The sequence below is a fragment of the Melozone crissalis genome, unplaced genomic scaffold (genome assembly GCF_028551555.1).
Source record: "Melozone crissalis strain CALT ecotype California unplaced genomic scaffold, PUWL_Pcris_2 ptg000023l_1, whole genome shotgun sequence".
Taxonomy (NCBI): Eukaryota; Metazoa; Chordata; class Aves; order Passeriformes; family Passerellidae; genus Melozone; species Melozone crissalis.
In genome coordinates, this window is record NW_026535801.1 from 36427499 (window position 1) to 36442208 (window position 14710).

The window sequence follows — 14710 nt, forward strand, 5'->3', positions numbered from 1 at the left end:
TCCTGAGAACAGGAGTTCATATTGCAAATAGGAGATCTATTTGAACAACTCTAAAGTTTACTGGAATTCCTGCAGAAATGAGTATTCCCAGTAAAATAGGATTACCCAACTCTATCTAACATGAATGCAGTGTATCATAAAAACCTCAAGACCAGCATAAGCTATAAATACACATACAGTTTTTTGCTTATTTACTTATAACTGTATCAAGTTAGATCATGAAAAAAACCAGATATTCCTTAAAAAATGAAGCAATGAAATGCCACTAAGCCACATAACTGAAAACCAGAAAAGAAGATCCTAAAATAACCTGTTTTCCTGTAAGTGTCAGAGTTCCCTAATACCACAAGATATTTGTAAACTATTTTCATCATATTAAAGTTTAAAGTTAAAAGTTTGATTTTCAAAGCTAAAAATCAAACTCTTAGCTTTAAACTTTTAATATTGTACCATAAATATTGTACCGTAATTCTTTGCTATGAGATGATGACAGTGGTGGCATATGCTTCCACAAATAACAGAATTTTTTAAGTGTAGCATTTGCATATAACAAACTTCTTTGTTACTATCTAAGCAACATTCACAGAAAGGATGTGAATGTTCACAAAAAAAGGGGTATTTTCAGATAAGACAAAATGTACTTTTAGTCCAAACTCCTTTTAATTCTGGGCAATATTCAATCACCTGAGTCAAGAAACCTCTCATACCTGGAGATCTCTCTGGATACTACAAGGATTAATGGCTTACAATGCTGAAACCAAATATTCTTTTAAAAGGAAAGCAGCTGTCATGGCCAGAAAAACCTCTCACCTTTTCTTTTTTTTTTGACTGTTCAAACCCACAGTTTACAATAAGACTCTTTTTTGAGAGCCTGGAAAGACCAAGATGAGAGCTGCCAAGCAGAATAAGAGATGGTTCCCAAAAAAGGCGGTTCTAGAAGCAGATTAGACATCCCAAAAAAGACATCTTACAAAAATTGGGGAATGAGGATGGGGTTATTGAGGAATACTGACCCTGACTCCTCAACCAGACAGGAAAAGTCTGGTGTCAGTTCCAGTAATGCTGGGGGAATATTAAAGATCAAATGAAGAAGAAGATGAACAGAAGAAATGTCAAGGAACCATCTGGTGTAAGAGATATTAAAAAAAGAGGAAAAAAGAGGAAAAAACCCACTAGCTGATGCTGTGGCTGTGCAATTTCCAGTTGTGTTCATTAAGCTGCAGCTACATCAAATTTCTGAGCTCTTCTGCATCTTCTCACACTGTCTAGTGAAATTGCTAACTGGAAATGAGCTCTTACCTAATAGCTTATTTGGATTATGTTAATTTCGAAGAATAATTCTGCATATAAAGTAAGGATGAAAATACAGGAAGAAAATCACATTAATGTTTTCTACAGTGATTTTAGCCCACTTTGATGGTAATTATAATGTACTACAACTTATTAGAAAAACTGGGGTTTGAAAGCTAATTGCCTTTCACAGTTTGGAAGTCTCTGCAAAGCTACAGACCACATCAGCTCGATGACTTTTGATCAGAACTGCTGTCTTTTGTAAATTCTGTTTTCAAGGCAAAGAATTAATAAAAAAAAAAAAAACCAAAAAAACCCAACCAACTAAAAAAAAAAGCTGCAGTAACAATTTGGAACTGGAAATCTTTTTCATATAATGTCAGATTACAGATTTTCAGCCCCTAAAGTTGAGTTTGACTGAATAAAATACAATGCACATGCAGTAGGAACACATCCCTTTGCAATGTTTAACAGGAAGAATAAATGGCAAATGTAATTTGTACCATAAGCATTATTTTATTTTATTTCTTTTGCAGATATTTTGGGTAGGGAATTGCAGCAGAACAAAGTAAAGCAATGTTTTATTTTGCCTCCATTAAAAAATAATGCATTATCTAATGTTATATTACTAGAACAGTAAAAAGAAATTAAAGACAACAAGATGTTTAGAATTTTGCCCACTGAAACACAATATTTTTGTTGATAGATGAGCATACCAGTGGGTGCAGTAATTCACCAAACCACCACTGGTATTACATAAAGTAGGAGCATTTACAAACCCCAAACAGCTGATTCCAGAAAGAGTCTTCTACGTATATAAACTTCATCCAGACAGAGCTGTAGCTCTAAGATAAAATTATAAATTCCTGCTTTTAAGAGAATATGGGCTGGAAGCAGTTTGCATTCACAGGTGTGCACTGGGGCAAATGTTGGCAAACAGGAGTGGGCTCATCTCAAGGGTGTTGAGGGCTCTTGTGAAGCTCTCAGAATTCTGGGGCAGGCTGCCAATAAACTGACTGGATACACCACAAAACCTCTGCTTTTCTTCCCTTTGGATGGTATCATCATTTTAATGCTCATCTCTTTTAGTCCTCTTCCATGAAATGAAGCCCTTGAGCTGAAGTGTGGGGCGGCTCCGTGTTCATTGTTCACCTCAGATGATTCCTGCAGCTCTCCCCAAGGATCAGGCAGCAAACAGCTGCTCCAGATATCACCAGTTCACTCTGAACTCAGCTGGGATGAAACCCTCTTCTGCATCTGTCAATAAACTCTGAAGAGTTGATATTTACTATTTCCTGTAACGCTCAAATTTGTACCAGCCTTAAACCCCTTTTTCACAGAAAATCAGCAGAGCTACTTAAAGCTATTCTCTGAGGAAGGCTCTTGATATGCTAATTCTGTGGAGCAATTTCGGTTGAGATGGATTTTTGCATTAATGTAATTACCTGAAAATGCAGGTGACTTTGTTCAAGTTTACTGTCCTGATTTACATATCAAAGTCTATATATAAAAGTTATAATGTAACCTTTGAAAACTTACTCAATAAAAAAAAACTTGGGTTAAAATTAAGGAATTCTCAAGCCTTTTAAAACCAAATTTGGGTGACAATATTAAAGCAACATTATAAAACCAATTAACCTATTGATCAGCTGCAAATAAGGCAACAATATTTGAATATTAATGAGATAAGGCTGGGAAAATAACTGAATAGTTAAGCACAATGAGAAGCAAATACTTCACAAATATAAATGAAAAGTTATATTCAAATAGAGTCTGTATTTGCATTTTCCACATTCAGATTTGTAAAAAAGCTTTGTCTGGCTTGGCTCAAGCATTGCCACAAGGACCTACCTGCACTGAAGAGACAGGGGAACATGGGGTATAAAGAAAAACATCATTTTTTCAAGGTCTTTGAATAGAAAAGGAAGTGACTAAGAGATATTCTCAGGTAACAGTGAAAAGGGATAAAAAAACTGAATACTATTTCAGTGCATTAAAAAAATACTAATTCTAAGAATATTTTATCTATATTAGTTTAAACACGGAGAGAGTGACAAATGAGCTGTGAAAATTTCAGTTCCTGGATTGAAAGATTTGAAGACTTAGATCATGAAGATTTCTGAAAGAAACTTATGCTCCATTTTATGGGCCTCTAAGAAAGTATTCAATCTATTAGAGAGGCTGCAGGTCAGCAAACTGCTCTTGCTGCAGAATGCACCTGCAGATTACCCCCCAAAAATAAAATAAATAAATGAATAACAACACTACCTTCTCAACACTAACTTCACAAGGTTTTACACTTTCATCATTTTCTAATGAATAACTCAATACAGAGATCTGTTTATCAGGATTTTTTTAAACAGAAATGTACGCCACATTGTTAAATGAGAAAAACTCCACAGCAGAATTACTCCACATCTTCAATACAGGTATCCTTCTGCAAAACTCAAGTGACAGAGCTGACCTGTTAGAGATCCTAGGCATTATTTTGTATTTCAGGCCTACTTTCCATACACTTTCTCTGAACAAAACCAAGAAACTTCTGCTGGGCAGGTGGAGGTGCTGCTTTCAACCCACTCTTATCCAGATGCAAGAACAGATTCCAGGTATCCTCAGGGTCCATTGGTGCCTCCAGCAGGAGGGTTTTGCCCTGCTGGTGTCAGAGGTCAGGAATGTCGCTCATTTGGAGAGGAAATATCCTTGGGTGAATGTACTCAGAAGGGTTTCAGAGGTGTATGAATTATAGATGACAGATTGGGTTACTGTTGCTACTCCTGTTTATTGTGGGTGTATTAAAGCAGGCATGGGATGGGAGGGCATCACTGTTACCTCTCCTAAGTTTAAGGAAATGTGAAAAAGCCAGACAGGTGTTTTTTCTGACTGGCTAAGAAAAAAATAAAAAACTCTACTCTGCTGTCAAATTCAATGAAGACTAAAAATCTCAAAATCTAAATTTAGAGCATTATCAAAACACCAATGTAGAGACCACATTGTTATTCTCAGTTCAGCAACATCACTTCCTAGAGAATTTTGTAGAAATATTTTAAGCAAAATGAGTAACAACCTACATTTATTTTATTTTCATGTAGACAACTTAAAATTACCCAAGTTTATGAAAATCCACATTTCTATTGCAAAGTCCAAATCTAAATTTATGCTTATTCAAAATAAAATAACATGCAGTTCAACAGAAATGGAAATAAATTGTTCTAACGTTTCAATACCTGTCATAACTTTGCCAATATTATTGTTTATATGATCACTGTAGAAATTAACCTTGTGTTTAATCTCCTTTTCTGTCATCCCAAGATTTGAAATTCATGGCCTTTTTCTTTTTTATATTACATTCTTCCCTTTTCTCTGTTGCAATAAAGAATCTTGATGGTATACAGCCTTCCCAATGTCCTAATATAGTGTTTACTTCTCTGCAGGAAAGTTTTTTAAATCCTACAATTGTGTTGTCTTGGAGACTCTACCAAATCTGTCAGAGTCTTGAACAGAAAAGCTTTAGGAGCCATATACATCACTGAAATAAAATCATTCTCAGATAGACATTTTAATTTACTGAATCAGCCCATGCTGTTACAGAAGAGTCAGAATAGAAAAATAAATTGAATGAAATTTGTGTGATTCAATCTTTGATTTTGATCACTTACTATCAAGCCACTGTTACTCTGCCTCCTCTCTCTGTCGTGAAGTTTTCTGTAGAAAATCCCTCCTGGATTAAACTGAGTGCTCCAAACAATCATATCCCCTTGAAAATATGCATCCATTCCAGTTATCCTTGAATTGTGTTCAATATGAGATATTTGCTGATGAGCACCACTGTAGTTGAATGGATATGCAAAACCCAGGATGTCAGTGTCATTAGCAACATAGAGAACTTGATCTTCAGAGCCTAGGGATTATTATAATGAAACAAAAATAAGGTAAATGTCAACTAATGCAAAAAAATCAGTGTGTTTAACTCAAGTAGCTTTTTGGTGCTCAGCTGATAGAATTTCTGAGGTTAAAATTATTTTCTGGTTGTTGGAGACTGCAGAAACATCTGCACTCTGGGCAGTAAATGCAACTCTTGATATTCTGATATCAACATATCAAATTCAGTGCTCTCCAAGCACACAGGGAGACACCCAGGACTATATTTCAATGTGTATGTAATATAAGAATTTGAATATTTTTAAGCAGTATACAAAAATACAGGATATTTTGCATTCAGCCCATATGAATCCCATATTTTTATATGCATGCTGTCTTTAGAAGGTCCTAAATGTATATATTAAAGGAACACAGAGCTGTCAATGAAACATGTTTTTAAATTGCTCTATTGGAAATTAGAAGTGGAATGATTTTATCTTTAGTTAAAGCTGTAAAGTTTTGATTGCAACAGAACTTGTGTGTTACATCTCATTTCAGATAGCCAGATACCATCTTGATCCAGATATTTTATATATTATTCATAAGAAAATGTTCTTTAATATCAATACATTGAGTTTTGAGAAAGTTAAAATCTGCTTGATAATTTAGAATGTATTTGGATAATTTTTATTTCTCCATTCATATCTCATTTATCCATAGAAAATCAATTTAAAATGTCACACTATGAGTAAGAAATATCAAACATCATTTGTTCCCTTCCTCCTGATAAATGCAAGAACAAAGAGGAGGTTGGTTAAAGCAAATATCAGTGAGGAAAAAGGAAGCATGAACTGTATTACAATGGAAATGAAGCTTGTGGAAAATTCAGATTTGGGATAATGATTCCCAGGTTTTTAAATTATAAGCTCTCAGAAATGTGTCTGTGTTCCTATAATAACAAACCATTATCTTCCATTAGTAATCCTATTTGTTCTCACGTCATAATCTGATTTCTTAAATAACAGGCAATGAAGCCAAAACCTGGGAGAGTCCATGTTATGTGTGAAATACTAATGACTTATTAATATGATCTTCCCATGGCAAATTTGCTTCAAAAATATGGACAATCTATAAAAAAGTGACAGCATTGTCTATTTTGATATTTCTTACCTTTTGCTATGCAACTGTTGTTCCTCTCCTTGTAATTTTTCTCACACTCACATCTGTAAGAGCCCTTTAAATTATGGCAGTGTTGGGAGCAGGTACCAAATACCATGCACTCATTGATATCTATGAAGAAAAAATTGTAATTTATATCTATAGTGTAATAAACTATTATTTTACTTGTTCATATAATCATGGAACAAAGCATATGAACAAAGGGAACTCATAAACATTTTCCTGCTGACCAGTGTGGAATCATACATATTAAGACTACATTTTCTAAAGAATTTAACTTTCTATCTCTTCACTTTGATTTCAATTTTGTATTATGCATCTTCATTATTTTATGCATCTCAAAATATCCTCATATGCCAACTTCAACCAATGTTAAATAATCTATTAGACCTTAAACATCCATTTATTACTTAAATTATTTAATAACCTGACTTGAACCTTTTGACATTCTAACAACTTATGTTCAATTAGTTGTTCTTAACAACTAATGTTAAATCGTTGATAACCTCTTCAGGTAAAATGTATGAATCTACATTTTGTAAATACTTTTTGGTGTTTATTTTTTGTTTGTTGTTGATTGTTTGGGGGGTTTTTTGTTTGTTTTGTTTTTTTAATTTCTTAATGCCCTAGCTATCAAACAGCTTTTACCCTGTGGAAAAAAACCAAGCAAACATGATATGTATCTCCTTCTCCAGCACAGAAAATTAACTGCAGAACTGACTTTTAAAACTTTACAAGAGAAGACGAAAACATCTGTACCTTCACATTGTCTATTCCTCCTGTTCCTCTGAAATCCAGGTTTACACTGACACAAAAGGGATGATTTTGTTTGATTACAGAATGCATCATCTCCACAAGGATTCACATTATCTTCACATGTATATTCAGCGACGCCTAAACATAAACAAAATGTCTAAAAAATCCCTGATAGATTTGTTTAAAGTGTTAAAAATTATGCCTAAAGTGACAACAGCAAATAACAAATTCACCTTTCTGTTTAAAGAGCATCAGGTGAATTTTTAACTAATAAATGACATTACAGTGTTTATCTACATCTGCAAAATTTAATGTATTACATTTTATGCAATGACAGTATTTAACAGATACATTTCCCATCAAGAATTTAATAGTACAATTTTTCTTGTTGCAAATATGAAACAACACAATCAACTGGTACCTAAATTTTGTAAAGAACTTTTAACTACACCAAAAATCCTCTACAATTTGAATTGCTATCAAATTTGCCTTGCTCTTGTGGTACAGAATTCCATCCATTTTTAACTAAAAGAAGGAACTGCTTTAAACTGAGTTACACTGGGTTGCTCAATAGGTCTTGCACAGATGAATGTCTTGGTTAATTGTTTCTTCTCTGCTAAATCAAGAGAACAGATCTTGCCAGGCCAACTCACTTATTTTGCAGTCCTGCTCATCTGAGCCATCTCCACAGTCATCAAACCAGTCACACTGCAGCTCCATGGGAATGCACTTCTTGTCATTGCAAGCAAACTCATCTTTTCTACACGGTCTGGCTTTGTATGTGACTTTATCTACATAATTACAGATTAATAAGAGAAAAAATAAATCAGTATTTCGGATTCTCAGCTTATTTCAGACACATACAAATGGGAATGACCACCAAGCATTAAGCAACTGGAATTTATTTCAAGCTTAATTTCTTTCTGTTTCAAATTCTGATCTGCTAACCTGCGGTTATGCCTTACTGAAGGACAAGCATGTGACAGATAAGTAATGCAATGATTGACTCTCACAATTAATGGGCAAATATCATGTATATAGGTTAAGAAAATTTTATAGATTTATAGTTATGTTGTACCCCCTTGTGTGGTTACCAAGGGACAATGGGAGTTGGGACATCTGGGAGGGCTGGCTTGTCACTGTGTCACACTGACCTCCAATCAGGATTTGAGGAAGAGATCTCCACCACTGGACAGTGAAGAAGGACAGAACTTTGGGTGGGGTTAAAGGGTTAAAAAGGCAAAACCTCCATTGTGAGGGAGCTGAGCACACAGCAGGGAAAATTTTGCTGCCAGCACCGTAATCTTTTTTCTTTATTCAGTCTTCTGTTGTATTTTTGATAAGGTTTAATAACCCTTCCTATGAAGTGTCTGAGAAGCGAGCAGCTATTTCTCACAAGCAGATCTGTGTTACAAAGTTTGCCTTCGAGGTGCTTTCTGTGATCTGAATGCCTTGCAAGGTGATATCACCCACCACAGTGATCCTCATCCGAGTTATCGCCACAGTCATCGACCTCATTGCAAATCTGCTCAGGCCGCAGACAAACCCTGTTGTTCCTACATCTGTAGGGCCTCGTTGGAGGGCAGGGAAACTTCACTGCACAGCAAAGAAAAGAAGCAGCTGTTACCCAGCTATTTATCCTTTTTTAATGACACATCAAAGCCAGATATGTGTTGGCACTCTAAGTTCTTCGTTTAGAGATTTTGTGTCATGAGGGTGATTTATGGCCTTTTTTGAGAACTAGTAAATATGGCAGAAAAACAGCAAAAGAAGGATGAAGTGTGATCATGCTCAATATTACATCATACAAGTAATTTTTTCCTCCCACTGTGGGTGTCCTAAAGAAAAGTTTCATTTCTCAAAAATAGCAAATATCAAATATCTGAAATTACATGACAAGCAATAACAAAAGAAAACCATATCCCCACATTTCAAGCTTATCTTCTAAAAGCAACACAAAATTTAAGACACATGTGCCTTTATATATTTCTGTGTCTTAAATGTCATCCTTTCTTTATTATACAAAAAACTCTGAAAAATATAATGCCATACCACACATTTCAGCAACTTCATCAGAGTTATCTCCACAGTCATCCTCGCCATCACAAACCCAAAAATGTAGCTTGCAGAGGGAATTGTTGCACAAAAATTCATCAGCTCTACATATATTTCCCCCTGGGAAGATGAACAGAAAAGAAAAATAAAAGGCAGGAAAACAGAAAGATGAAAAAAAGTCAGATTTTATAAAACCACTAGAATCACTTATCATGTACTATATGCAGAGAGTAACCAGGTAGCATAAATAAATTTACAGATCTCAAAGGAACAGGCTGGAGAGGCAGAGGAACTCTCATTCAAAAATCTCTTCCCTGACCAAACAGCTCATGATGTCAAGGTCCAGCCATGTGGGCACAGAACAGATAAAATAAAGTGACCTCTGACAGGATCTTCCTTTCTGTACCTTCTGAAATGACTCATCAGGATGTTTACTGAACACAGGAAACAGCAAGAATAAAATCTTTCATGTGTTCTGAATCATCTAACAAAAAGGAACCCTATATAGGGTAAGGGAAAATGGTTTAGGGCAGAGTGCTCCCAGGCTTTAAAAATTAGTTTAAGGTGGATTCAGTTTTAATGAGTGTTGTGATATGAAAGAATTACTTTCTCAATTATAACTACATTTTATCACTACCAATCAACAAAGTTATGGAAAATTCCTGCAATTAATTTCCTATAAAACACATTTTTTGGTAACTGGATTTTCAGTTTCCTGAGAGGAATGGAGTATATAAAATAAATAAAGCTGTGTAATTGCAGGGAAGGAAACAATGAAATTTTATATGATAATGCCAAAACTCTCACTGTGCCTTACCTCAATGCATTTCACCCACTCTAAGAGCTAGATCAGGCTCCAGTGGCTTTTTACTCATTCATTCACTGCCCTGTTCACACCTCATTAAAATCAACAGAACGCTTTCTTTTGCTATAAAGGTTCAGAATGGCTGAACTTTTTTCCCCCAAAAGCTAATTTCCATGAAATGCCCATTGTTGAAAGGATGTTCCAACTCTCACTCTATGCTACCAGGTATAATTCACTCCCAAGGCAAACATAACTTATCAACATTAACAGAAATATCCTCTATAATTATCCAAGGAAAATATATAATATTCAAGCACTCTTCATGATGAAAGGTATGAATGCAAATAATAGTGTGTGCAATCACAAGATAACCATCATTCTAGTTGTTTAATAAGATTGAAGGGAGTTATTTTTGTAAACATGCACAGTGGGCCACAGATAAATATTATGGATATTATTTAAGAACGCTGTAGAATAAAACTCCATTTGTGTTTGCTGTATTTCCAAAGATGAAAAAATTAGTTATCAGTGAGATAAACTGGCATTTCTTTCATGTGATCGCTCTGCCTGTCATAATTCCTTTATAAAATAGATTTCTGCAACAGAATCATAATTGTGACATAAATACAAAGTATGATAGAAATAACCAACTAGGAATAGGCTTCTTATTGTATTGTAAGCAATTTGCAGTTCACAGAAGCTCCATTATGCTACCCAAAGAATAATGTGGGCATCAGATAAAATAAGTGTGTTACTATTTACTTCCACTTCATTGGGTTTTAAAGAGATACAGTCCAGATATTTTAAAAGCAGTTTTAAAATGGACTAGATGGTTGTTATTTATTTATTTATTTGACTTTGTTATCTGTCTTCTTGTACCTAAACATCTCTGGAATATTCTTCACATTCTCTGAATTCTCTGGTCTGCCTTTCAAACTTAATCATCCCCACATGATGTGGTTTTTTTTCCCCCTTTAATCTTAAGTATTGTGTAACAGACTTAAAACAAGGAAAGGATAATTTACTATGATTGCTCTGCATCTGATTACTATCCCATATAACCGTACTCCATTATGTTTTGAATTTATGCACAGAACATGTGACTGTAGATGGCTAACCCACAAAACTACCAACTTTAAAGAAAAAGAAAGAAGAAAAATCCAGGAAAAAACTCAAGAAGGTGACAAAATGCCAACTAAAACTGTTCTTTCGGAAAAAAAGTCCTTTAATTTGACTTAGAGGAGGGGCTGGTGAGGAATGTGGAGGTCAAGGGCAGCCTGGGCTGCAGTGACCATGGAATGGGGGAGCCCAAATCCCTCAGGGCTGCAAGGAGGGTGCAGAGCAAGCTCCCTGCACTGGGCTCCAGGACAGCACCCTTGGGTTCTCCTGGATGTGCTTGGGAAAGCCCTGGAGGGAAGAGGGGCCCAGGAGAGCCTGGTTGGTACCCAAGCATCCCCTCATCCAAGCCCAGGAGTGATGCATCCCAACAAAGAGGAATCAAAGTGTGCCAGAAGGACTCTGTGGATGAACAAGGTGCTCCTGGACAAACACAAAAAAGAAGGTGAAGCACTGGCACAGGTTGCCCAGAGATGTCCATCCCTGGAAGTGTCCAAGGCCAGGTTGGATGAGGCTTGGAGCAGCCTGGGATAGCAGAAGGTGTTCCTGCACATGGCAGAGAGGTGGAATTGGATGAATTTAAAGGCCTCTTCCAATCCAAAGTGTTCTGTGATTCGCTGAAATAAACAGAAACCTGGGCTCTTAAGATGACTTATTTAGCAAATGTTCATTATATTGCACAGCTGTGTGATTTATTGGGCATGGCTTTGTAGTTTACTGGGGCCTATAAAAGCTTGAATTAACCAGATTTACTGCTGACTTCCTTGATGAAAAAGAATATGCTTCCAGTAACAACATGACCTTTTCATCACTGGGGAGGGAAACAGAAAGGAGGAACAAGTCATAAACAACCTAAGTTTTGCTTATTCCTGCAGATCACTTGTTAAGCCGCTGTACTGCCTTTGTCAGGTCACAGAACTTTCCTTTCTCCACTCATTTTATCCAGGGTACCACTAACTTGCAATGTGTGTGCTCATAAAGCCCAATAAGCACTTTTAAGGAGGTGTCTCTTGCCTTGGTCACAGTTTTCCTCATCGCTGCCATCCACGCAGTCATGGATCCCGTCACAGAGCCATCGCACCGGGATGCAGTAGGCCTTGTTCCTGCAGCGGAACTGATCCTCCTTACACTCTGACACACAGTCCATCTGTGGGAACACACACATCAGCTCTGGCCTCACCAATGGGAGCAACAACAACTTGTCCACGCTGCCAGGAGGGAGCAGACCCTGATGGAAACCGCCCCAGAACCACGCTTAGGGGCTGACTATGAGAAAACAAGATTTCTGCACTCCACAGCCTGTCCACAGAGCACAGAAATGCACAACCATGGGCCTGAGTTACCTGACAGCACTCAAAGGATGCAAGAAAACCCTATTTGCCCTTTCAATTATTTTGAGACTGTGAAAAATGCATGTATTTTATGATTGGCTTTTCGTAAATATTAAAATGAATATTATATGTGTTGTGTTAGAAAGTAATGCCGTATTAAATCTCTTAAGTAGTGTGTTAAATATAGTTTTGGGTTATAAAAAAATGTTAAAATAGAAACATCCTATGCCATGTAGGATACTTTTTTTTAAAGAAAGGACTCGCAGTGAGATAGCAGCCACAGGACACCTGAATCTTTCAGAGAAAGAGAATTTATTGCCCTCTTATCAGAGGAAATGAACTTCTTCCCACCTTGAAGGTGCTGTGAGGATTCAGAGGAAGAAGTTGACAGTGACCAGACAGAATCCTGTATTTGAATGGAATTTATACATCATGTATGAAGTGTATGAAAATGCAACAGGCTATTGCTTTTAAGGGTCAATCCTTTGTTAACTGTGTCCTTTTTCGGGCTCATGCTGCCCAGAAAAAGATACCCAGACATCCATAACTCTTGGTCTCTACTGTCTCATATTGTCCTAATTCAATTTGTCCAAATTTTTATTATTCTAATTGTATTACTATTTTTATAACCATTTTGTTACTGTAAACTTTTAAAATTTTAAAAACAAGTGATTGGTGTTTTTCACAGAGACCTAAAAAAATTACAAAAACAAAAGCAAACTAAACAAAAAATTCCCCCCGCCCCACCAAAAAAAAAAAAACAAAACCAAAAACAAACAACCCAGGAAAGAGAAATCACAGAAATGTGTCAGGTACCTCATCAGATCCATCAGCACAGTCCAAGTCCCCGTTGCATTTCAGGGATGCTGAAATGCAGCCTCCACTTGCACACACGTACTCACTTGAAGAGCAGGTTGGAGATGCTGGTTACAAACACATATTTTAGCATTAAGAAAATTACAATTTATGAATAATTTGATTTTTAATTTAAAATTTCCTTCTGGTTAATAGTGAGCTAACTTGTGTCTAAGCACTTTTGTAAACTACAATAAAATATTTGACAAATCTGAATTGTGTCATCTTAAATAAATTATATAATGATAGTGAAAAGGTATTTGTGTTTTTCCACTTAGAAATTTAATTTTGTTTTCTCCTTATGCTTGGTAACAAAGGCAACTACAAAAATGCATATATTCATAGAATGAGCATATTTTAAAAATTGCATTCCTTAAAAGGGGCTTAGAGTTTAGCTAATTTAGCTAGTTTATAATTGAATAAGCTAAATTTTTAGGAAACCATCTCACTGGAAAGTATACATTATTACAATTAAAACACATAAATATTAAGCAGGATATTTTAAAATAAAAGTGGATATTTTTTGTTGCACTGTAAATCAGGCGAGTTTTGTCATAGATTTTTATCAGTTACATCTAGCTTAAAAAAAAAATTAGGCAAGTTCCTGCAAAATAAACAACTGTATTTTGCAAGAAAGCAAAAATAAAATAAAATAAAAATAACAATAATTTAGTAGAAAACAATCTTTGCATGAGGACTATTAAGCTTTGACTGAAGACCACAAAGCAAAACATTTCAGGACATGCCAAGATTTCCTGATGTTTTCAGAGCAGAATTTTATATGTTGAGTATTTATTATCAAATTACAATTCAAAATAATTAAATACCTATGCCCCAACAAACTTCACACTGCAGAGTTGTTCGTAAGTAGGGTTTTCAAAACACCAGTAGGAAGACACAATGATGCAAACTCAGAAGGTAAAGTATTTCAGGTTTTTTTCACTTTCTCACTGCTACTAGTGCCCAAGAAATCTTGATTTGATGATTTATATTCTTCCTTTACTCTGATCCATTCCTGGCTTCATTTTATAATTCAGAATTATTTAACACAATACCTGGTTCACAATTTTTCTCATCATCCCCAAGTTTGCAGTCCTCGTGACCATCACATTTCCATTTTGCTGAGATGCACTGGCCATTGGAGCACTGGAACTGATCCCTAGAACAGCCTGTTTCACAATACCTCTGGTACCAAAGAAACAACCAATAAACAAGATCAAGAGTTTATATTAAACATTGGTAAATATGCAGCTGGTGACAGAAGCTACAGCCCATAATCCTCCATGTTATGAAATATGTAGTAATTAAAGTCTTGTGAAATTAAATATATTTGTGGATATGATTCAAAATGGTGGCTCACATGGTCTAAACAGCTGGAAACACCTGAGGTCTAGTATTGACAGGAATAGAGAAGGGAAAAAAAATAAAAAGAAAAAAGAAGAGAAAACCAGTAAATTATTATCCA

At 35.7% G+C, this 14710-nt stretch overlaps 1 protein-coding gene across 5 annotated transcripts in view; it reads right to left on the minus strand.

The window, feature by feature from the left end:
* Positions 1 to 14710, minus strand: part of LRP1B (LDL receptor related protein 1B) — a 641000-nt gene that overhangs the window by 48554 nt on the left and 577736 nt on the right. For all 5 annotated transcript variants that reach the window (XM_054278342.1, XM_054278341.1, XM_054278340.1 and 2 more), the window contains 9 exons: positions 14301 to 14430; positions 13207 to 13313; positions 12074 to 12206; positions 9136 to 9258; positions 8557 to 8679; positions 7737 to 7874; positions 7087 to 7221; positions 6319 to 6438; positions 4947 to 5188 (listed from right to left, as the gene is read on the minus strand). In XM_054278342.1, the coding sequence (XP_054134317.1) occupies positions 4947 to 5188; positions 6319 to 6438; positions 7087 to 7221; positions 7737 to 7874; positions 8557 to 8679; positions 9136 to 9258; positions 12074 to 12206; positions 13207 to 13313; positions 14301 to 14430 (1251 nt within the window). The remainder of the gene's footprint in view (positions 1 to 4946; positions 5189 to 6318; positions 6439 to 7086; positions 7222 to 7736; positions 7875 to 8556; positions 8680 to 9135; positions 9259 to 12073; positions 12207 to 13206; positions 13314 to 14300; positions 14431 to 14710) is intronic.